This window comes from Panthera pardus, unplaced genomic scaffold (genome assembly GCF_024362965.1).
Source record: "Panthera pardus isolate Hobbes unplaced genomic scaffold, ASM2436296v1 HiC_scaffold_2, whole genome shotgun sequence".
In the NCBI taxonomy this organism is placed as follows: domain Eukaryota; kingdom Metazoa; phylum Chordata; class Mammalia; order Carnivora; family Felidae; genus Panthera; species Panthera pardus.
The window spans coordinates 70,129,257-70,155,216 of NW_026526765.1; the positions used below are offsets into that span (position 1 = coordinate 70,129,257).

The 25,960-nt window shown below is 33.7% G+C and overlaps 1 protein-coding gene across 3 annotated transcripts in view; it reads right to left on the minus strand.

Annotated features, from left to right (window-relative positions):
* The window catches only part of FER (FER tyrosine kinase), a 436,635-nt gene that overhangs the window by 317,059 nt on the left and 93,616 nt on the right, over nt 1–25,960 (minus strand). For 2 of the 3 annotated variants that reach the window (XM_053907154.1, XM_019450529.2), the window contains 3 exons: nt 23,330–23,467; nt 22,424–22,543; nt 7,330–7,452 (listed from right to left, as the gene is read on the minus strand). In XM_053907154.1, coding sequence (XP_053763129.1) covers nt 7,330–7,452; nt 22,424–22,543; nt 23,330–23,467 — 381 coding nt within the window. Of the gene's footprint in view, nt 1–7,329; nt 7,453–22,423; nt 22,544–23,329; nt 23,468–23,949; nt 24,049–25,960 lie in introns of those variants that run through there. The other variant, XM_053907155.1, reaches the window with a different exon arrangement.

Below are 25,960 nucleotides of genomic sequence, written 5' to 3' on the forward strand. Positions count from 1 at the left end.
CACGCATACACTGCTAGTAGGAAACCAGAAAAATTAAAACTTACATTCACAAAAAAAGCTGTACATGAATGTCTAAAGCATCATTATTTGTAATAGTCAAAGACTGGAAACAAATCAGATGTTCTTCAAAGGGTGAATGATTAGACAAATGAGTTGAATTGTGTCCTCTAAGAACCTAAAAATGTGATCTTATTTGGAAATAGGGTTGTTGCAGATGTAATTAATTAAGATGAGGTGATATTGGAGTGGATCTGGGCCTTTAATTCTTATGACTGGTGTCCTTGTAAGAAGAAGAAAATCTGGATACTGAGAAGAGTACCCAGAATACCACCGGGAGATGGAGGCAGATTGAAGAGATGCTTCTATAAACCAAGGAATGCCTAGGTTTGCCAGCTATTAGGGAAGCTAGGAGGGAGGCAAAAAACAGATTCTCCCTCAAAGCCATCAGAAGAAACCAGCCTGCCAACACTTCATTTAAGAATATGAAAGAATAAATTTGTTTAAGCCACCAAGTATGCGGTACTTTGTAATGGGAGCCCTAGAAAACTAACATACACACCATGGAATACTACTTAACAATGAAAAGGAATGAAAGTGCCTGGATGAATTATGATGAATATAAAAAGCCAATCTCAAAAGGTCACATACAATGTGATTCCATTTATATAACATTCTTGAAAAGACAAAATTGTAGAAATGGAAGACAGTTGCCAGGAGTTAAAAAAAGGGTGTGAGATGGAAGGCAGTGTGGCTATAAAAATGCAATACGAACGATCCTTGCAATGATGAAAATGTTCTGTTCCATTACTGTATCAATGTCAATATCTGGATTATAATATTATATTATAGTTTTGCAAGATGGGGAGATGTGAGCATAGGGGAGATGTGAGCATAGGGTACATGGGATCTCTCTGTATTGATTCTTACAACTATAGGTCAATCTGTAATTATATGAAAATAAAAACTTTAATTAAAATGTATATCAGTGCTGCTGCATCATGCTTCCTCTGGTTAGGTGAGGTTTTTATCATCTCATATGCCTTGGGTTCTTAAATAATCTGTTTTAGAGATAGGCCTTTTTTATTCTCCTCTCAGGAGTTCCAAATAATTATATTGTATCATATTGGCAATCACTTAGTCATTCTGAGACACTATGCTAATACCAAAAATTAGGGTTAAAATATAAATTTCTGGGTTTTAGTTTAGTGGTTTGGAAAAACAATGAGATTTGGTGGGGAGGTAGATGCTGTATAGTATGGCTGTAGTCCTAACTTTTTTCTTTAATTTTTTTTTTAAACATTTATTCATTTTTTTTTTTTCAACGTTTTTTATTTATTTTTGGGACAGACAGAGAGAGACAGAGCATGAACGGGGGAGGGGCAGAGAGAGAGGGAGACACAGAATCGGAAACAGGCTCCAGGCTCCGAGCCATCAGCCCAGAGCCTGACGCGGGGCTCGAACTCACGGACCGCGAGATCGTGACCTGGCTGAAGTCGGACGCTTAACCGACTGCGCCACCCAGGCGCCCCAACATTTATTCATTTTTTGAGAGACAGAGAGAGAGCACAAGCAGGGGAGGGGCAGAGAGAGGGGGAGACACAGAATCCGAAGCAGGCTCCAGGCTATGAGCTGTCAGCACAGAGCCCGATGCGGGGCCTGAACTCATGAAATGCCAGATCATGACCTGAGCCAAAGTCAGATGCTTAACGGACTGAGCCACCCAGGCATCCCTAGTCCTAACTGTCTTCAATCAACATGTCTGGTCATGAAATTAATAAGCAACATTAGCTACTTCCACTTAATCTCATTGAGCTTTATGTATAATGATATAGTTTCACATACATTAACATCTTGCTTTTGTTCAATAGTTACTTTTTTAAAAGTATTACTGTAATCACTATACTAGACAATATTAATGATTTTTATGCTTATAACACCATTGAGCAAACAAGTTATACATATTATAAGAAAAAAATTATAGAAAATAAATGACTGTATAACACAATAGGAAACCATAAATAAATTTAAAACCTAGATGAGATCAGAACCTTTACATGTGCAACTTACTCCCTATCTCTGACTACTCTTTCCATGCATTTGTCACCCGCGGGGGGGGGGGGGGGGGGCAACTTCTGTCCTTCACAGCTAGTAAAAATGCCAATTTCTGGGAGACCCCAGAATACCTATCTTAAGTAGGTGTTCCTCTATTATTCTTTTATATGAACTCCTTATTTTATAGCAATTATCATAATGTTAATTTCTTGTTCATATTAGTCTACTCCACAAAAGTGTAAGCTTCATAAAACATGGGACAATAAATATCTTACCCTTCATTGTATTCATAGCACCTAGCAGACATGCAATAAATGTTATTGAATGTATTGTCTATTTAGGTAGGACAACTTTGTAATATACATAATTTTTAAATCTGGAGACAAAAATAAAAGGTCCCTGAATTTGCACACTCTATAATACTCTAGATAACTTAAGTCTTACCTGAACTGTAAGGTCGATGTGACATTTTGCAAGTCTCTTAAAATTTCTGGGCCTCAGATGTTACATAATTTGAAAGACAAGGAGGTTGAAACAAATAATCTCTTAAGATTCTGCATGGCTTTGGGGCACCTAGGTGTCTCAGTCAGTTAAGCGTCTGACTTTGGCTCAGATCATGATCTCATGGTTCATGGATTCAAGCCCCACATTGGGCTCTGTGCTGACAACTCAGAGCCTGGAGCCTGCTTCAGAGACTGTCTCTCTCTTGCACATGCACTCTCAAAAGTAAATAAGAAACATTTTTAAAAATTAAAAAAAAAAAGATTCTGAAAGGCTGTGACTTTATAACATATAAAGTATTTTTAACTATTAAGTGATAATAGTACAAAACAACACAAAATCAAATAATCATTCACTTTTTGGAAATTAAGCCAAGCATTAAAACCAGTAGTAATATTACTTGCTCTTTATGCCCCTGAGTCATAAATGACATATGCATGATGTATTTTCCCATAAACTATTTTCTAATACAGTAGTCAAGGGTCATAAATCAGGAGAAGATTGATATTACTTCCATTTGAATAAATATGCTTTAGAAGTAATGAGTAAAGTTATGTATACTACAGTGACACTTTGTGTTGTATTAAAATTATACCATTTCAAGTGGTTGGTTTTATTCCTTTTACTCTATTTTCTAAAATATAATTCTACAATAGCTACATTTCAGTTGAGACCTGCATTATTTATATAAGGTAAAACTCTACTCTTGTTAGTGTGAATTTAATGTCACATAAAAACCATTCTTTAAGTTTATTTTTCATTATATATTATTCAATTATAGGAATGAAAGCTATCAAATGATTTCTCATATAATTTATTTTTTCCACTGTTACTATAAAATGTTTTAGAGACATTTATGTTAAACTCAAATTTAAAGGTTTTAACTTTAGTTCCTTATTATTTCAATAGAACGAATAATGCTTTCTGTTAGGTAAAATTTCAGTATAACTGCAATAATTTAAAAGTGTAAATATCTAACTTATAGGATATTTTTAGTATTTGTGAAGAACTGTGGTTCTGTCTTATTGTTTTTAATACTTCCAATTAACAGCATATGAAGCTAAAAAAGTATTGCAGAGTAAAAATTATTGTAAATCTATTTCTAAAACTAGATTGAAATTGCTTTTAATTATATTAAGTATATTTAAATATATATGTAGATTTACACACATATATGAAGGAAATGTTTATGAATTATTAAGAAACTGAAATGCAAATATTTCCACTAGAACCCCTTTCAGGTTATTTGCTAAGCAAAAAAAAAAAAAAATAATAAGTTTATTTATTTATATTTTTGAGACAGAGCACAGGGAAGGGGCAGAGAGAAAGGGAGACAGAGAATCTCAAACTCATGAATAGTGAGATCATGACCTGAGCCAAAATCAAAGAGTCAAATGCTTAACCGGCTGAGCCACCCAGGCACCCCTGTTCAGCAAAATATTTTAACATATAAATCAAAGACAAACTTCAACCCTACTAATATCTAAATTAATGAAATTTCATAATGATTGCTTAATTATATAAATGTGCTTAACATTTTCAAGATTATGCTATGAAGCTGATAATGACAACTCCATGAAAACAAAGAGCTAAACAGAACTCATCCCCTGAATTGTCTGACATACTTATCTCTTCTAACTTACCCTTATAAGAACACTATTAAAATAATAAGATCCAGCAGATGCTGTGATCAAAAAGACAGATGCTGTACAGTCAAGAACTCATGTGTTTTCTACCACTGACTAGATATGTAATTATAATATTTTTTAATTCTCTAAGTCTTAAAGGGAAAATACAGGCAAATACACAAAAGGAGTAGTGAAGCTAACATTCAGTGTGGTAATATATATAAAACATCTGGCATAACATGTGGAACTGAGTAAGAACTCAGGAAATGCTATTTCCCAGATATCCACCACTCTTTAAGCCTCCTTTCCTTATACTCCCATTATCATCTCCTGATAAATATAAATAGGTGTAAGAGAGTGGATCACATTCATTATGTAGATGAAAAGAGAGTCAAAGATTTGAGTCACGAAAACAACAAAAATCAAAGAATCTCACAATTTCTAGATTAAGACAACCCCTTAAAGATTGTCTCTTTCAACAACGTAGACATGCTAATGAGAGGGTCAGCCATCTTATGGTCTTTCTCTATACCTACTAAATTTTAAAACAGGAGTCATTTACAATGTGTGTATTTACAAAACCATAAAAAATAGAACCACTTGGTTATCTGTAAACAAATGAAGAGATTATTCCCAAAGACAGAAAAGCAAAATATAATTCTTTTTTTGAATTTTATATGGGTAATGTTTGATACATTTTTTTACAACCCAAATAGAATCTTCTATTAACACAATACTAAAATTTTCCAGACATATTAAAGGAATGCCCAGAAAACTCAAATTTTCCTGTTCTCATCTTTAAAAAGCTCACTGATTCTAATATAATATTTAATACCAAGTTGGAATAAGAGCTATAGTATAAGTGGGAGAGGTAGGCCCCTAATATTCTAAGGTGTATAATAAAATAGATTATGTTGCCATTCACTGAAATAAGGAATACTAAGAGTGAACTAGGTTGTATTGGGTTGGGCTGTATTGAAATTTTTTTTATATATGAATTTTTGTTTTGTTTTGTTTTGTCTTTTTTTGTTTTAGAGAGAGACAGAGAGCACAAGTGGGGGGGGGGTGCAGAAGGAGAAAGACATAGAGACAGAGATAGAGAGAGAGAGAGGATCTCAAGCAGGCTCCATGCTCAACACGGAGCCAGACATGGGGCTCAATCCCACCACCCTAGGATCATGACCTGAGCCAAAATCAAGAATCAGACACTCAACTGACTGAGCCTCCCAGGCATCTCTGTGTTGAGACTGTTAATTCAACCTTAGACATGGGAAATTTACTTCTAAGACATCCAAGGAGTTATGTCAAGTAGGCAGTTGACTACATGGACATTGAGTTCAGAGGAAAAATCTGAGCAAGAGTAATAAATGTGGGTCATCATCAGGAAACCATCTAGGGAGTGAATGTAGCCTAAGGCCATTCCTTGAGTAACTCCAAAATAGACTGGCTTAGTGAAGGAGAATGAGTTTATAAAGGAGTAGCCACAAAGAGAAGCAAAAGATCTGGTCCAAAACACCAACAGAAAAAAAAGAACATTTAGTCAACAAAATCAGATACTGAGAGGATGTCAAGTAAGATACTTGTTAAATTTAGCAATGTAGAAGTCATTGGAGATCTTACAGATACCTATTTCAGTGGTGACGAGGAAGAAGCTAGATATATATGGGTTGAGAACTAAGTAGGAATTGAAGAAATGAGTGAAGAATGAGTGAATATAATCACTCGGAGAACAAGTATGACTAAGAAAACAATAGGCAAAGGTAGTTGGGGGAAAATATAGAAGGGTTATCTGGGGTGGGCAGAGATGTAGAAATTGGTTTAAGAATCAACACTTGAGAATATTTAACAAATGAGCACTGGGGCACCTGGGTGGCTCAGTCAGTTAAGTGTCCAACTCTTGGTTTCGGCTCAGGTCATGGTTTGTGGGGTTCAAGTGCTAACAGCACAGAGCCTGCCTGGGATTCTTTCTTTCCCTCTCTCTCTGCCCCTCCCCGTACATGCACACACATGAACTCTCTCTCTAAATAAATAAACAAAATTAAAAAAAAACAAACAAAAATTGGATCCAATTGAGAAGAAAAGGTAAATCTAATATACAAAATGATGTAAAATTTCTGAGAAAGTATGAGAAGACATGATACAAAAAGAGGTACAAGAAATAGACTTGAGAAAAGGAACAGTTCCTCTAGGGAAGTAAGCACAGAGAATAGGTACAAATGCAGCAGATATGGATATCTAGTCACAGAAAATAAGGGAGTTGCCACCTGATGATTCTATTTTTTTTCTGTAATGGAGAAGATATCCAACTGCTGACAATGATGGGTGGAGATAAGAGGATCAGAAACTTGAAAGAAGTGGAGAATATTTTAGAAGTTATGTAGAAAGTGCAAGTATAGACCAGAGAAATTCGACACATCATAATTTCCTTGAGAATCTTGATAAGCCAACCCAGTTATGAGAGTATGATAGCAAGAAATGTATATACTCTAGTCAGGAGTAGAGAGTAGAGAAACCATACCAGTAACACCTGTTGGAGATGCAAGCAATAACCAAAGCCAGATTATAAATTTTAAGTTATAGATCAAAATTTAAACTTTAAAATGGTAGAAAACGTAATTATTGAAATCAGTGAAAACAACAGTATCCACAGACAAGTAAAGAGGATCCAGGAAGATATTTACAGATCCAGAAATCAGCAAGAAACAACAGTAACAAAACAGCATAGCAAGTCTCAGAAGGATTTTCGTAAGTGAAGCAGATTGCTATTTTCTAATAAGTTTGTTTATTTCCTTCTAACACAGGGGAAGCCAATTTCTAGAGAACATTGACCTGCCACTTTCTGAACAAGGAATTCACAGTGAATCTGGTGGACACTGATGAGAGGAATAAAGACAACTTTTAACAGGATTTTTCAGAAAATAGTTCAAATTGTTAAAATATTGAGACATTTGATCAGGACACTACATTGACAAAACCCAGAATCATTTTTCCAGAGTCCTATAAAGTAACTCAGTAATACAAAGTTTTGTACTTAAAATGAAATGTCAGCTTCTAGAAATTTTATGTTCATAATACCATGTAACTGAAGCATTCTGTAAAATTACATCAGTTAAGTTTTCTTCCTTCAAATTATTTTTGTTTTACGTACTCAGACTTCTTTTCGTAGGTCTTAGAAGATTCTTCAATTCTCTTCTCTAGCTCCAGGACAGCCTCTTCCTTGTTTAAAAGCATCTGCTGTGTCTGCATAAGTTCTTCTGCTAAGGTTTTCAACCTAGAATGATCAGTTTCCTCATTATTAGTCAATACATTATACTCACTTTATACAAACACACTATACATTTCATACATCTAAGGTGGTGATGTCCAAAGCAGTAGCCACATGTAATTTAATGTAAAGTAAATTAAAGTAAAATTTCAGTTTCTTGGTTGCATTAATCATATTTCAAGTGCTAAACAGACACATGTGGCTAGTGGCAGGCAACCTTACTGGACAGTGAAGAAAAGACTATTTCAGTAATCACAAGTAGTACTCTCGGACAGTCTAGGAGTCTCAGTCATTAATAAAAAAGGGAAACAGAAACAGAAAATTAAAAAGGAAGAAAGGATTGGGGGCACCTGGTGACTCAGTCGGTTAAGCGTCCGACTTCAGCTCAGGTCATGATCTCACGGTTCGGGAGTTTGAACCCTGCATTGGGCTCCCTGCTGTCAGAGCAGAGCCCGCTTTGGATCCTCTGTCCCCCCCTCTCTGTACCCCTCCCTAGCTCATGCTCTCTCAAAAATGAATAAACATTAAAAATAATAATAAATAATAAAAAGAAAAAAAGGATTTAAGCAAATAAATACCAATAATGTTTCAGGAAGAGTGTAGTGAAAAGACCATGGTTTTTATTTTCAGACAAACATTTATTTACATTCTGGCTGTGCCACTTTTTAGAGATGCTGAGCAAGTTGCATAAGCTCATTAAATCTATTTTCTCACTTGTAATCTGAGGGCAGGAATACCTGCTTCAAAGCATTGTTTTGAGGATCAAATACAGTAATGTATACGTAATGACTGGTACTTAGTAGGCACTGAGTATATGGTATCCAGGATTTCTTGCATGTATTCTCTCATTTACTTCTCACAACAACCAATCAGATAGTATTATCCTTATTTTAAAGAAGAGACAGTGAGGTTTAGCTGAATGGCAATTTAAGTGGATAGTAAGCGATTTCTCTTTTCATACACTATATTAATGCTTTAGGGATACTTTCCATATAGATATTAACACAATTAAATAAACAAAATTAATATGAACTTTAGCCTAGATCATTTTTGGTTGCATAAAATGCAGTTGGTCCTGAATAGAAATATTTCTACCAAAAAAACCACAGAAAGCTACTGTATCACATTAAAATCTTTATCTTCAGCCTTCTATAGCAAAACATGAAATCCAAAATATACAAAAGAAAATATTAAATAATCCAACTCTACGAAAATGTAAATATGTTGGAAGTTAAAGAGATGATAAAGAAAGTCAAAAGCAAAAGTCAAACTGGGAAGAAATAATTTGCAGTGCAAATTACAAGCAAAAGCCCTCTTAGAAAAAAGGACAACCTAATATGAAAATGGACAAAGAACATAACTGGAAGTACAGGGCTGACTCCTTTCCTTGTAACAGCTGTATCATCAAGTTAATCACTTCACCTTCCCACCTCAGAATAAGAGAAGTATTTGTGTTGACCACTTTATGTCTCTACTGCAGTTTGTAAAGCACCTTATTCTTGTGTGACAAACAACAGCTCTAGAACCAGACACCCTCACTTTCAATATTCACTCAGCTTTTCTAAACTTCCATTTCCTCCGTTAATAAGATAGGAATCAATTTAACACCTAACTTAAAGAGTTCTTGTGATTCTGTGCATATTTTTAAGTTACTATTACAGAGTTTGAAGCATAACATGTTCTCTATACGTGTAACCTTATATTATTAACCAATTTCATTAGTTTCATTAAAAAAAACATTTTTCTCAGAAGTAACTTTAAGTTTTGCCTTCCACCTTTAAGAATATTTTGTTAACAGTGGGTGCAAAACAATAATGTTGCTCCCAAGGCAGAGGCAGAATTGAACATATTATAAATAAAATTCAAGAACAGGTTACATTTTTTATTATTTATGCATTATTCACAATTAAGGGCAAGTAAAATAATGGAATACTGCAAGCATACTACATAAAAAATAGAGAAGCCACGCATAATTAAAAGTTTTTCCCTTCAAAACAATGTTATTTCCAACGTTAATTTTTCAGAAATGTGAAAATTTTCAGTTCCATAAGAAATTAATATAAGCTTGTATTTTTTTTATCATCCTTGGTACAAGAGTAAGTATGTCCATAAGCATACACATAAATATGTACATACATGTTGATTTGATGTGATTTAACAGTAGTAATATCATTACATATCAAAAAGGAAGCAAAAAATGAGAAATTCTATTATTGATTCCTTCATATTTTATCATTTGGACAAGGGAAGACATTTGATTGTGGTGAATATCAGTTTCCCTAGCACTGCCCTCTTTTTACTTGCTATTTTTACTCTGAAACAGGCTAGGAAAGGAGGAAAGAGGTGAAAGCCAGAGTCAATCGGCAAGTTTAAACTACCTTAGACCCCATTCATCATTGGTACCTCTAGCAAGGTACGTATATTAAAATCCAAATCTGCTAAGACTTTCTACTTCCTTTAGTAGTCATTTTAGCCTCCTGAAAAACATCACCTAAGCTTTCAAAGAGAAATTAAATTTGAGGTTTTATATAGGCTAAATTTTTTTAGTACATGTCAGCTCATTTGTGAGAAGAATGGGTTGGTACTTTTGATTTCTCTTCTCCTCAAATTCCTGGTCTGTGCTATAACAACTTTAAACCAGAAAGAAAGAAACCTACCACAGCTTACTAGATTCTCTAAAGAGCTGGAAAGGCACTAGAAACTCAAAGGCCTACAAGAACTAACAACACTTCTGATCCCTGGCAGGTCTGTTCTGTCAGCTAGAATTCACCACCTACTACATTTAGCAATGAAGGCCAGAAGGCCCAAGGAAGAAAGAAAGGAGATAAGAGTAAGGAAATGAGGAGAGCAGAGGGAAGAGAATAATAATATTAGCTGTTTCTACCTTTTCTAGCTCCTGATCATGTCAAGAAATTGGTACCTCTTCTCGAGGCTTTAATTTTTTGACTGCCTTAGCATAACTGACCTTTATGAAAAGTCTTTCTAAATTAAAAACAAAACAAAACAAAACTCAGTAAGTCTTTGAAGTCAAAACTTCTTAATATTTCTACATCTCTAAAGATTCATAGTTGTAAACTCAAAGTGGAAAAGACAAATGATCTTAGAAGAATGGAATTATATGGGGAAACCATTTTCCCTTCTTTACAACCATCCTCCTAAAAAAAACCTGGAGTGAAAATCCAGTGAAGAGGAAAACACTCTAGTAACTATACTTTATGAACCGATATCATAATACCTGTTAGGATAGTTTGCAGAGCACTCTTTACCATGATGTCATTGTTATATATGTTTGTATACAAATACACTAGTAACAGTCCAAATGGCTTATTCTTTACATCTTTAGAGTAAATGTTAAACAACATGACTCAAAACATTTAAATGTCATGACACTGCCTTAAAAAAAAATTCACAAAACTGACATAATACTTAACATTTACTAAATGTCTAATAGTTTCAAGCACTTTATAAGTACTTAAATCCATAACATTCTTATAACATCATTATTATCTCCATTTACATATAAGAGACTGAGCCACAGAGATTAAGGATCTTGTCCCAGGTGAAAGAGCTGGTCAGTGGAAAAACATGTCAGAGTCCAGGCAGCTTAGATCCTGAGTGTATGGACTTAACAACTAATATCCTCTGTATTAGTAATTTCACCTCATAAAATTTAGTTAATGTCTATAGTTCAACAAGTACACAAAGATATAAAAACAAAGATATTTGTTGAAGCACTGCTTATAATCACAATAACGAAAGGTGAACTCTCTGTGATGCTAATAACACTTAACCTACAGGCAGCACACTTGCAAGATCTCTTCCCAGAGTCTGCACTTGCTTTTACACTTGTAAGTCACTAGAGTTTTAAGATGTCACACACACACATACACACCCACCCCAATTTTGTAAGTTTCAGCCTACCAAAATCTGTATCCACCCCTTAGCAAAAAGAAAAAATTAGAAATAAATACCCATCTATAAATAACTACATTATATAAACCTTATTACATGTAAGCATTAAAACACTGTGCACTATTAATATTTCGTATATATTTTAAAAAGAGGGTAATGCAAAAAAAGTATGCATAGAATGAGCCCACTTAAGTCAAGAAAACAATTTATATACATGTGTATGTCTGTCTCTACAGTCTGGAAAAATACATGACTTTTTTAACCAATTAACACCAGAAGGTAGGAATGTATCTTTAAAAAGAACTTTGGGGCGCCTGGGTGGCTCAGTCAGTTAGACATCCGACTTCAGCTCAAGTCATGATCTCACGGTCCATGAGTTCGAGCCCCGCATGGGGTCTGTGCTGACAGCTCAGAACCTGGAGCCTGCTTCAGATTCTGTCTCCCTCTCTTTCTGCTCCTCCCTCACTCGCGCACTGGTGCGCACTCTCTCTCTCTTTCTCAAATAAATATCAAAAAAAAATGTTTTAAGGAGAGCTTCAATTTTCACTGTACATCCTTTTTGTAAGATTTTATGGATTTTATCATCTGCAAGCATTAGTTAGATAATTTTTAAAGATTTGATGTATTTAACAAAACAAAAGCCAACAACACTGTAGACAATAACAAATTTTCGGTACTTCTACAATAACTTTTCTATCTTCAAACCATTGGCCATCATTATCTAAATTTTATAGCACTCTTACAGAGACCTAACTTCCTAAAAAAGTATAAATTATAAATTTCCAACGCTGTCACATTCATTGTGACATTTGGGTTAATTAAAAAAAATAATTGGAAAAGGGGTACAGCTCCCTGAAGTAACTTTTCTGACATCTCTTTTTCCCTGTTACTGCAACATAAATTGAAGAAATAAAACATTTCTTGTGATCTCTTTCTTAAAACATAATTGCAGCAGCATAGAATTTATGAATGACCTTCTATACCATGACACAAAGCTTTATTAGTTTTTCTCAAGATTAAACAGAAGATAGCTCCTAATCAAGCAAATGTTAGGAATTTCTATTAAATATATTCATCTCTTAACACACAACCTAATCTACCCCCAACCAACAAATCCACCTGCCTTTTTCTGTGTGGCATGTGTCCCTTAATCAAAATATCCTTTTAACATGTCACCAGCTTCCAATATTTTACATATTTCCAAATCTTTACCATTCACTCACACAAAAAGTATTCCTCTAACACAACCTAACATAATTGCAGTACATGTTCAATCAAAGACCAAACTTGAGCTAAGACTATACATGAGAACAGCCAAAACCAAAATTGATAAAACCATAGTTCTGCTTGAAACATGGAAGTACTGCAGTATTTATCATTCCACTGATTGACAAGGTTGATTCAAACAGTCTAATGGGGTAAATTGGTGTCATTCCTTACAAGAGTCAGAAAACACTTTCTGTGAAGGTCGGAAAAATAAACATTTTAGGTTTTGCCACCAAGAGGCAAAATTATGGGTATAATGTAGGTATTAACATAACAAAAGAGAAAACAAATATTCACAAATATTATATTGAAAAATTCAAAATGTAATAATAAATGGGTACAATGTATTGTAACACCAGTGTATTAATATTATTTTGAGGATATTTTGAGGGTTATAATATTTCCCTTCCTTGGGGTTCAAAGTTAGTGCTTATCATCAAACAACTATAAATGTACACTTGTTAAAGCAGATATATAATGAAATTTATTTCATCTTTGAAAGTGTCTTTTCACATTGATGGGTACTGCAAATATCAGTATCAATCATAAGCACATGACTTTAATTGAGTACAGTTATTGCTTAGAAGGCATTTATAATATTATATTGCATGCCTTTTAGCATGTCATTACACTGCAGACACTCACTCCTAACTGAAAGTTAGGTGGAAACTCCTCAATTGCATAGTTTTATGGATTTTTAAAATGCCAAAATACTTGCATAGAGGTCCAAAACTCACTGCTAGAAATGCAGTTTAAGCTTAGAAAATAAAATATACCAATTTCAAATTTGGTGGGAATGGTAATGCTGCTTCATGTTTTAATGTTTGATGGCATAAAAAATATATACATAGCCTGACATTACCTGTGATTCAAATAACATTAGTTGTCATCTAAATGACTTGTACTGCAGTATAAATTCTGCATACAAGCACTGTGTTACCTTGTAATTTTAGGTTGGATTCATTAGGAAAATATTCAAATCTTTAGCACATGCTAATGTTTCCAAAGCTTTTGGAATTTAGTGCTCAATAACAGTGGTTGAGGGAAATACTAATTATTTAGAAAAATTTCAGTCTTGGCTCTGACACAAGAAAACTTTACTACTTCTAAACCATCAAAATTCTCTGCACAGGGCAAGTGGAGATATTCAATTTCAGTTTTTGAAAAAAAAATTCATGGAAGTGATGATGGTCAAGTCCATGAGAGCAAATGAAAGTCATTATTGACATTATTAGTTTAAGAACATATGATTAGAATCAAATATTTTCCATGAAGTACCTGCTGATGAAAAATACAATGAATAACCCTATGATCTGAACACCTAAAATCTTCACAAGCTTTGTAAATTTGCTCAACTAAGCCTCTTCTTGATCCATACATTTTTAACACCACCAGTTGTAACATATCTTAAGACGGTCCACTTCACTTTGTAGTGATTTAGTGTTTTCTCAACTTCTTTGACTATATATACATATATATATATATATATATATATATATATTTTTTTTTTTTTTGGCAGGGAGTTGGGAGTGGAGAAAAAGTCTCTGGAGTCTATTTATGCAGGGAGAGTGCTAGTTCATTCATGCAGTGTGGATGCTATCTGCTATGGTCAACAGGTTCCTGCTGCACAGAGTTGCCTGCTTTCTCTTCATGTCCTTGGCCTTGTTGTTTCTGGGAGACTTTTGATGGCCTTCTCATAATGGGCTTTTATTCCTTAAATTTTCCAGAATTGGTTACTTTTGCTTGCAACTAAAGAACCATAACTCATTCAGGTCCTATATGCTTATCTTCAGCCATGTTTTGTGGGGAGTGGACTCCTTCAACAAATATGTGGCAGCAGATAGTGAAAATAGAAGAAGCCAGTCCCTGGATCTTCAGTAAACAAGAGAAAGAAGGCACAGAAGGCTGGTGTGAGCCAGGGATATGGTATATATCACTTTCAGAAGATCAGCTTTACCAGTCAGATCTCAGTTACTTGTGAAGTTAGAATTCCATCTCTAGCTTTTCCATTGTCCCACAGGTTGACTGGCTTATGAGTTAGGCATATCTCACAACCAAAGTCCTAGTGGCTAGGACAGATAATTGAAAAAAGACATATTCTTGTCTGTAGTTGATCCACATAGACTATTCATAGAGAGTAATTCTTCAGTAACTTCAAACTTGGCATTAACTCCTCAAGTAAACAAAAACTGAGCAGTTTTGATCACACCTGCTAACTTATCAAGAGACAGGGAAAACCACTTGAAATCATTTATCTTTTTAAATTAACTAATGATGTAGCTCCCAATATTCTTAATTCTTCAAGCAAATGTTCTCACTTAAAGACTAACAAACATAAACAAGTTTATTTTTTCTAGACACATTTCCTATTTCCTTAGTTGCTACAGTGAGACACTATTTCACCACTCACTGGCAAATGACTTTCCTTGCTCTGTTAACAAATGAACCACCCAGAAACTTATTTTGACTGCATCCTTATTTTCATATTTTTTGAAGAAAGTCTGCTGTAATGAGGTATTCCAATTTAAATTTTCTAATTTTTCTGACTAGTGCTCTCCTGTGAGTTGGGAATACTGAGATAAGTATTTAGACTGGTAATGTCAACATGTATTGTATCATTTTAGCACAGCCATACTGTCATTGCATAATAAACACAATATTTTCCCATCTAGTTCAATAACAAAATAATCCACACTCCAGTGTGGATTTTTATCATCTTATCATGATGACCACTGAGTAATATACAGAATTGTTGAATCACTATATTGCACACCAAAAATTAACATAACACTATATGTTAGCTACACTGGAATTAAAATTTTTTTAATTTTTTTAATTTTTTAAAAATATAACACTCAAAATCTGTTCTCCCATTTTTTTGTTTTGACATGATAGGCACAAGCTGATAATAAAAAGCCATTAAAATGCAGTAGTACAGCAATATGTGAGGCATTCAAAATGCTATTCAGTTATAACTGTGTCACTGAGATCTGCAGTGCACCAAGGAGTAGTGTGAAGTGATAGGAATACCATATAATGGTCTCCGTCACAAATGCTCAACTCTGCCATTGTAGTAACAAATCACCCATAGACAATAGGTAAATGAATGAGCATGGCTATGTTCCAATAAAACTTTATTTATGTAGTCTGATGTTTAAATTTCGCATAATCATCATGTGTCACAAAATATAATACTTCTGTTTATTTTTTTAATCATTTAAAAATGTAAACAGTATTCTTAGCTCACAGACTGCATAAAAGTAAGTAGCAAACAGGATTTGGCCCACAGACTAGTTTGCTAATTCATATCCCATAAAATCCAAGGGAATTACTTTTCTACATAGATAATTACCATTCTTCAATTAAGAGATCTTATCTATATCCCATTATAAAAGCTAAACACATTGACTTTAAATTTTGAAAAAATGTACCAGGAAACATGAGGCTTGAGGTTGGGCTTTAGTTCAGAATACAAGAGTATTTAACACAATCTTCTGGAATTCAAATATATTACCTACTAATAGGTAGTAACTCCATTTACCCTGCTTTAAGTTTGCCACAGATCATAAATGGATGCCTCATTTATCTCAAATGCTAAAACCAATGTAATAGACACTTACATAACTTCTTCTAATGTTCAAAATTTTATAGACCTGCCTTCTTCAAGTTATTCTGATGAACTAAAATTACTGAGTTCCAAATTATTCAATTAAATAGTGATTAGATGAGAGGAAATATTTGCATATATAATCTTAACAAATGGATGATTAAAATCAATAAAGTATAGTTTCTTTTCTAGAATTGGGCACAGAACAGTGATTCAAAACAGACACAGATGGGGGAAGTGTGATGAAGGGGAAGGAGAGAGGCTGTAAATCACAGAGACAAAGGAAACAACCTCAGTTTGAAGCCTGAAGGTAATACAACCTAAATGCATGTGTGATGGGAAGTGTACAATCGTGGGCATCCAGTGCTAGAAACAATTAGAGGCTGAGGAAGCAGCCCTCCACCATATCCTGATCTACCATGCAAAAAAATTTCCTATAAGGAAATAAACATACAAATAATTGAATTTAACTCTTCTATATATGCACACCTTTATAAATATAGTTGATACATATAATGGGAGTATGATAAAATGCTTCGTGGCACATATTTAGATGGGTAAATGCAGTAACTTAGTCATTTACTATTATTGCAACATTAGATTTCCATCAAGCCTGAAAAAGGAGCAGGCTGTGACAATGTATAATCTTTTTTGGATATAAATACTAGTTGTGTAATAATCTCAGAACCTCTTACATTTATTTGAGAAAAATCTACATGGTACCATAATAGGAACCAAGAATATAAATTATTAAATTTATGAGTAAGTTTCTACTAATAAAACCAGCAATTTGTATGTAACATTTAGGAATCTAAAACAAAAACAAGATACCCCCCCCAAATGAAAGGTATCTTTTTATGAATAGCAAAGTGAAAAATATTACCTTAGGGAAAGGGTATCTATTTGAGCTTCAAATATCTTACAATTCAACACTGATCCAGAAGTATGGCAGAGGAGAAGAAAAAACAGAGTCAAAAAGGAAATCCAGTAAGACTATTGTAAAAATCCTAATTTTTCTCCAGTAACACTATACAACTTGAGGAATATAAATTCATTAGAAAGGTTTAACAAAAAGACACTCTTTATATATGAAAGGTACATATTCCAGTAGAGCAGCAGTCCTTAGCCATTTTGGGTCATGAAGCCCTCTGAAAATGTGCATGGACTCACCCCCAGAAAGTATCACACACATTTCTACACACAATTTTACCGGGTTTATGGCACAGATTTTCAATCCAGTCCACACATTAAAATCATCTGGAGAGTTCATAAAAAATCCCAATGCACAGACCTTACTGATTTAATTGCTTTGAGTTAGGTCCCAGGCATCAGTATTTTTAAAGCTCCTTAAGTGAACCTGACATAAAGCCAGAGATGATGAGATCCACTATTCAAAAACTCCTTGAAATCTCCCCATAAAACCCTTTCATTCACTCATTCATTCAACAAAGATGTTAATTATTTGAAACATCTGACATCTAGCCAAAAATTTTGAAGAGTCCAATAGAAATGTAGTCCAGTTTTTCCTTTGTTTCATAGTCACTACTAGTCAGTAGTCTGGCAGATTGCCAGTATGACTTGCCTTATTAGAAAAATTCTTCAGGAATCAAATACTAATGATTCTCACTTCCAAATTAATGGAAACTTCACAAAGGACAGGGTCACCAGACCACTTAAACAAACATAAAGGAATGCGAAACAAAACAAAATGATTCTGAAGTTTTCCTATACTGTTTCTTATTACAGCTCTTGGATGGGCTCAGGAAAACCACAGAACCCAGGGAAGCACAGGCCATAAAATATTTTCATTTTCAAATAGAGCTTTTGAGAGTATTCTATTCTAAAACTATATAAAGCAACGTGATTCAATGACAAACATTTAGTCAAAGGATAAGGAACTGACACAATGGGAGGAAAAACAAATAGCTAATATTCTGGAGAGAGGCTAACCAATAAAACTGCAAAGATTTGAGAAATAAAACCACATTTATTTAACATTACTATAAACATTGGCCTCAACAAGCTTCCCTACTCACCTCATCCATTCACCTCCATTCCAACATATGATCTACATATATACAAGCATATATATGTACTATTTTTTAAATTAATAGATTCATTCCATAAATATTACTCTGTAACTTGTTTTTGCTCTTTACCATATACTTTGAAGATCTTTCCATACAGGCTTATATATATAAACCTATCCTACTCTATTTAAAACATGCATAATATAGAAAAATGGTGGCTATGGTATGGATATACCATAATTCAACTAATCCCTTATGAGTGAATATTTCAGATATTTCCAGTGTTTTGACAAAACAAAGGGACTGTTTTAAAACCTTTATAGTCCTTGGTCTCTACCCAAATTAATATCATATATACTAAAATGTGATTTCTCAGAAATCCACATTCATATGCAGATATTAAAATCTAACTTTATTGTATGCCTAAAATTAATGTAACACTGTATGTTAACTAGAAGAAAAAATAAAACCTAACCTATGAATTTTGAAATATTTTTGTGTTACTGAATTTAATAATTAATGAAAGTGACATAGTATAACATGTAACATAGTATTCTTTTCATACTTAGGAATTAACAAAAAGTTTTCAGATCTCAAGTATTCCATAAAGCCCCTGAAAAACTTAAGCATTGTGCTTGGAGTCCTCAATGTATAAAACCACCCAAGCAATAATTCAAAAACAACAAAAACCAATACAGAGAACTGGCTTTGTGCCAGGGACTAATCTAAGTATTCTACATTTATTCATGCACATGAGCTTTACAACAACACTATGAGTTGGGTGCCATTATTATTACCATTTTATATCTGAGGAAAATGACACACAAAGGAACTAAGTAATCTGCCCAGTTTCACAGAAGTAATAACCCATTCTGTCAGGATTCAAAATAAGGCAACCCACCATGTTATGCTTATACGTATATCTTTGCTTACTTAAAAGCTAAAGTTCTAGAAATACAATTTCTAACTCAAAGGATATGAGCAAGTTGAATTTTGATATATATTGCCAAATTATCCTCCAAAAAGCTTACACTAATTTACATTTCTGCCAAGACTTTGTAAGAGGGCTTATTTCTCCATACCCTACATTAAGAGTGGGTATTATCAAATTATTTAATCTTTGCCAGTCTGGTAGGTGAAATACCTTGCTTTTTAAAAATTGATATTTCCTTGAGGCGCTTGGGTGGCTCAGTAGGTTAAATGACCGACTTCAGCTCAGGTCATGATCTCATGATTCGTGGGTTCCAGCCCCACAATGGGCTCTGCACTGCTACAGCTCAGAGCCTGGAGCCTACTTTGGATTCTGTGCCTCTCTCTGTCCCTCCTCTGCTCAAGCTCTCTGTCTCTCTCTCAAAATAAATAAATAATCATTTTTATAAAAATAAAAATAAAAATTGATATTTCCTTAATTGTCAAAGGACTATTGGTCATTTGTACTTACTTTTCCAACGTTGTTCATTTGTTTCATTCATTTCTATTGGACATAATATTTCAACACAATCAACAACAAAATTAATAATGTCTCAAGAAAGGAATTAGTTTAACTTTAAAGCACTAATATTATGGTAAAAATAAAGTGAGACTTTGGATTATATTAAATATATATGTGTGTGTATGTGAGTATAATATATATGTATGTGAGTATAATCTATAATATATATAATATATTATATTATATTATATAATATATGTATATATTATAGATTATACTCACATACATACACATATACATATATTTAATGGAAATATACATATACATATATTTAATGGAAATAACTTAAACTATTTTAATAGTTTCTAATGGAAATATACATATACATATATTTAATGGAAATAACTTAAACTATTTTAACAGTGCCAATAGACACACTGAATAACTCATTCTTGGAATAAGATTCTTGAGAAAAGCTTACTCTTAAACCCCTATCCTGAATTTAGACACTGTTCAATGAAATATAGCTAAAGTTTTGCCTCAGTAAGATGCAAGCAATTAAATCTTCTACTACACAAAAAAAAATCTTCTACCACATTATCAAAGATTTATTATCCTTAATTTATTACATTTTTCTTCATTGCTTTATCACCATAATTAAGAAATAATGATTTATGTGTAGAACTAGTTTTGTTCTCATTATACCCTGAAAAGCAATAAAACAAATTATTATTTAGTCACAAAATCTCTTATTTTACATAAGCTTATATCAGGTAACTATTTTTAATTTTACCCTATTATACTCCAATATCTCTATGCTCATCCTTCTTGTTGTTTATTAAAATAAGTTGATCAATTTTACCATAAACATCTTGAAGGTATTCACCCTTGCAACCTGAAATATACAATAAATATATTTTGATGAATAAATGAATACATTTTGGGGGAGCAACAGAATGAAGAAAAAAAACAGGAGTAATTTATGTCATATTCCTTCACCAGCACAGAAATCAAAAAATGAAATTTGTCACTGCACAAGAATTGAGAAACTCTACTATCCATTTTGTGCCATGAACCCAACTCTATTGTTCACAGAAGGGTTTCTCAACCTTGGCACTATTAACATTTCACCCAATAATTCTTTGTTGCAGGAGGCTGTTCTATGCACTGCAGGACATTTAGCAGCATCCATGGCCTCTACCCACTAGCTTTCAGCAGTGCCTTCCCACCTGATAGAGAAAATGTCTCCAGATATTGTCAAATGTCCCCCGGAGACAGTGAGGACCACTGGTTTAAAGAGAGCTAACATTATAAGAGAATATCTAAATCCAACATGAGACTCCTGTGAACGACTTCAGAACCTGGGAACAGCTTCAAGAATCCCAATATGGCTGCTTGAAAAATCTCCCTAATGTACTCCCACACCTCCATTCCACTCATCAGCAGTCAATCCACCATAATTTTTAAGCCTTCAATTTGTATGGGTGATTCAACAAGAATTTGTTAGTTTCTTCAATCCCATCTGCCTAACTTTAAAATTATTAAACTCCTTTCCAAGACCTAGTTCCAGCGTCCCACACTCAGTTAATTATCTGACTATTACTGAACAATAGAAAGGAGAGTTTAATTATATTAAATGGGGACTTTTGGCTGAGTCTTCTGAGGTAAAGTGCCAACAGGTCATATGATATAACTGTCCAATACTGAAGAGAAAATGAGTGCATAATCACTCCTAGCTGTGGTTCTGACTCAAAAGACAAATACATACAGTACTTATCATTAATACAAGTTTCTTTGTGTTGCTGCTAAAACAATCAAGGGATGAGTTAATTATTTAAAAGTAGAATGCCTTGTTTTCTAAATTTAAAAATATGCTATTAATAGCCTCTAATATTTGAAAAGGACTAAAAAACAAATTAAGATTTCTCAAAACTCCTTTAAAATATTAGGCAACAAAACAACAAAATGAAGGAAGAATTTATGTCTTTAAAGAAGACATCCCTAAGAGAAAATAACTCAATTAAAAGTCAATTTTTTGTACTAAACACTTCTGATATCTATGAGTCTCTTCTTTAACACTCAATATCCTCATTTCCAAAATAGTTCTGCCAAAAAGTTTTAAGCACTGAATGGGATAGATTTAGGCAGATACAGATAGATATAGACACATATATAAATAAGTTTGAAAAGAATGAACCATTATTCCAATATAAGATATCAGCAATAACAGGGCAAATGAATATAACATCACACAGAATTCTGATTTTCAGAATTACCAAAATTAGTGATCAAAATGAATAAAGTTAACATATTTCTCAAAACATTTTTTTCTGACCAAACAACAATCAGTTCTTTTTTTTTTTTTTTAATGTTTACTTATTTTTGACAGAGAGAGAGAGAGAGAGAGAGACAGAGCATGAGCAGGGGAGGGGCAGAGAGAGAGGGAGACACAGAATCCGAAGCAGGCTCCAGGCTCCAAGCTGTCAGCACAGAGCCCGATGCGGGGCTCAAACTCACAGACCACGAGATCATGACCTGAGCCGAAGTTGGACGCCCAACCGACTGACGCCACCCAGGCGCCCCAACAATCAGTTCATTTTTAATTTACTTTTCATTATTTGTAAAAAATAAACACTGGAATTTTAAATCTGATAAAGTAAATCTATAAATAATAACACTAATATTTAATAACACTAATATTTAATCTGATCATCTTTTCTAAATACTTACATTACTTGCAAACTTTCTGCTGTTAAATTATTCCACATAATTTCATTTGCCTGAAGATTTTCATTTTCTTCTAGTAAGGAAGTATCAAACTCAATTTCTTGCTCTTTAGCAGCTGTTGTTCTAATAAAACATACCAAATAATTTTGATCAGTATGAATATACTACCATATTAGTACACATCAAAGGCACAATATATATTATCCAAAATTATGTTTACAAAGTAGAGCAAATACAAATAGAATAAATCAAATTAAACCCAGGCACCAAGATCTAGTCATGTAATTTCAGCCTTAATTTCCTCATTTGTAGAATATGGCTATTAACCTGTTCATTCCTGTCACAATGGTAATAAGTATGCATGGATAAGTAATTGATATATCATCATAAATTGAATATACATATAAAGTCATAGCATTATCACTATAGAAATGTTAAAATATATATATAATTTCATGGATTAAATACAGTTTTAAGCAATGATGTAGTAACAACTGACAAATTTTTAAAGATAATTATACAGTGGCGCCTGGGTGGCTCAGTCAGTTAAGCGTCCGACTGAGGCTCAGGTCATGATCTCACGGTCCATGAATTCAAACCCTGAGCCAGGCTCTGTGCTGACAGCTTGGAACCTGTTTCAGATTCTGTGTCTCCCTCTCTCTCTGCCCTTCCCCAGCTCACATTCTGTCTCTCTCTCTCCCTCAAAAATAAATAAACATTAAAAAATTTTTAATAAAAATAATTATATAAATTAGTTATCATTGAGAAAGAACTTTTAAAATAGTTAGAAACAAATTAATCAGTAAATCCTATGTCCTAACAATAGAATATCTTATTTCATTAAATACTATATGGTAGAAAAAAATAATATCACAAATAATGAAAGAAGAGTGAAAATATTATACATACCTGTGAACATCTATGAAATTATTGTATTCTGTGCTAGGGTCTATCTGTTCAACTGACATTTTAATCTCTTTATGGACATTCACTATTTCCTCTGTAACAAGACTGGTTATCTGGCTGTATTCATCAAATATACCTTTTCTGAAAACAAAAATAAAATTTTACAACATTTTTAAGTTTTCAAGGGAAACACAGCCCAAAAGGAATTCAGAACAATAAACGTAAGAAATGTAACATCAATATTTACAGATGGTGGTTTCATACATCACCTTATTTCATACACCTGAATGGTAAAATAAAGGGATTATATAAAAGCACAGATTCACAATTTACATTTGATACACCATGATAATAGCAAACAATCTAGAATAAGGCATTACTTTTTCCAACATGTATTTGACATGTTCAAAATGTAAGGTCAGTATTGATGACTTTCTATATCTAAATGCTGTTGTAGAAATGTTCAATTCCATTACATAGAACTGTGGATCAATTCCTATCTCTTCAACATTTCTTTCCAGTAGCTGCTACTTCCTCAAATGCCCTATCCCTTGGTTCTTCTCTTGCTCCTGGGCCTCTGCTCTTTTCTGTGTCTTAATTATAGAGTTTAACTGGTTCTGTACCTTCAATGACATCTTGAACTCTTCTCCTTCAGTAGTAAAAATGTCACATCTTACCTGCCTTCAGTAGTAAAACTGTCACAAAATATATTAGCTCTATGGTGGTTATATATATATATATATATATATATATATATATATATATATATATATATATATTAGCGCCTATGTGGTTCAGTTGGTTAAGCGTCGGACTTCGGTTCAGGTAATGATCTCATAGTCTGTGAGTTCCAGCCCTGCGTCAGAATCTGTGCTGACAGTTTAGAGCCTGGAGCCTGCTTTGGATTCTGTGTGTGTCTCTCCTTCTGCCCCTCCCCTGATTATGTTCTGTCTCTGCTCAAAAATAAATGAACATTAAAAAAAATTTTTTTTTTAATATATTACTGTATCTAATGAGTACAAAATAGGGTGGCAAAGATCTAATCTCCAATTTAAAAGTGCTATGCTGTAAAAATATACCACCAGTCAAGAATGGCCTCAATAACAAGTGTGGACAAGCTTATGCTGCCTTTTCCCATATAAATATTAGGTGCATTGTTTGCTTTTCTTTTCCAAAAGCATCACTCATAAAAATTTATTACTTACAAAATTTCTCTTATTTAATATTCTCTCAATTATTTTATTGTAAATAGCCAAATATTGTTTGAGTGAAGAAAAAAAAGATTTAGTGTTGCTTGGGTGGCTCAGTTAAGCGTCCAACTCTTGATTTCAGCTCAGGTCATGATCCCACAATTCATGAGTTCAAGCCCTGCCTGGCGCTCTGCAGTGACAGCACAGAGCTTGCTTGGGATTCTCTCTCTGTCCTTCTACCCGCCTCCCCCCGCCCCCCACCACCTCTCTCTCAAAATAAATAAAAAAACGTTTAAAAAAATGTCTGACTCTTTATTTTGGCTCAGGTTATGATCTCACCATTCCTACGATTGAGCCCCACATCAGGCTCACACTGACAGCTCGGGGCCTACTTGGGATTCTCGCTGTCGTCCTCTCTCTGCCTCTCTCTCTCCCTCTCTCTCTGCCCCTCCCCCCACTCACATGCTCTCTTAAAATAAATAATAAAACTTTAAAAAAAAAAGATTTAAACTGCTTCAGGCAATGCTAGTTTGGAAGGATTACAGAAATCACCTGACAAAATTTAAAGAAAAAGGAGAGGCAGAGAAATTTAAAACAGACTTAGTAAATATCCCTGGGCTTATGACCACATTAAGTGAAAGTACTGAATAATATTAATGTAAATGAGCCTATCTAGATAACTCTCATAAAGCAATACCATAATATGATATGGAGGTTATTATTAATATCTACCTTCAGACAAATGGAATTTTTAAAAAAAGAAGCCTCCTAACGTTACATCAATGTGACGTGGAATTCAATTGCAGTGAAATCATCATGCTTGGATATTTTAAATGCTAGGTCTAAAATAATTGTTTAGAAGTTAAAGATAATATGCTATAGAAAACTACTATGTCTCAAAAAATAGGAAACTACTGTCTCAAAAAGACATCTAGCGATGATGAAGATGCCATTATTGAGGATTCATGTGAAGAGTTTGAAATAACATTGATTCATGAGAGTAGGAAAGGAAGTATTTCTGAATCAACAATATTTAATTTAAATAGACATAACTAAATTTATAAATTAAATATTTTAAGTAGACATTTTACTATTTTATCAATACCCTTCAAAGTTTACCTATTCAAGTCAACTAAAAATAATTTTTTTATCTTTTTACTGGGAAGATGGGAGATCCCCTAATCCAGGTCAAAGGAGATGAACTCTACCAAACATGGCCTATCTTTTTCTGTTGTCTTGCATTGATGTCTATGGTAAACGTGTGCTCTTGACTTACTCGCCAGAATATACTGTTAGCTCCTTAAAGGCAAAAATTGTGGCCAATTCACAGGCAGCGTGCTTTGCATACAGTAGAAATTCAATAAACATTTGTTGATGTTAACTTCACACAATAAGTTGGCAAATAAACCTTCAAAAAATTCTTTCCTTTGATGGAGTCACAGAG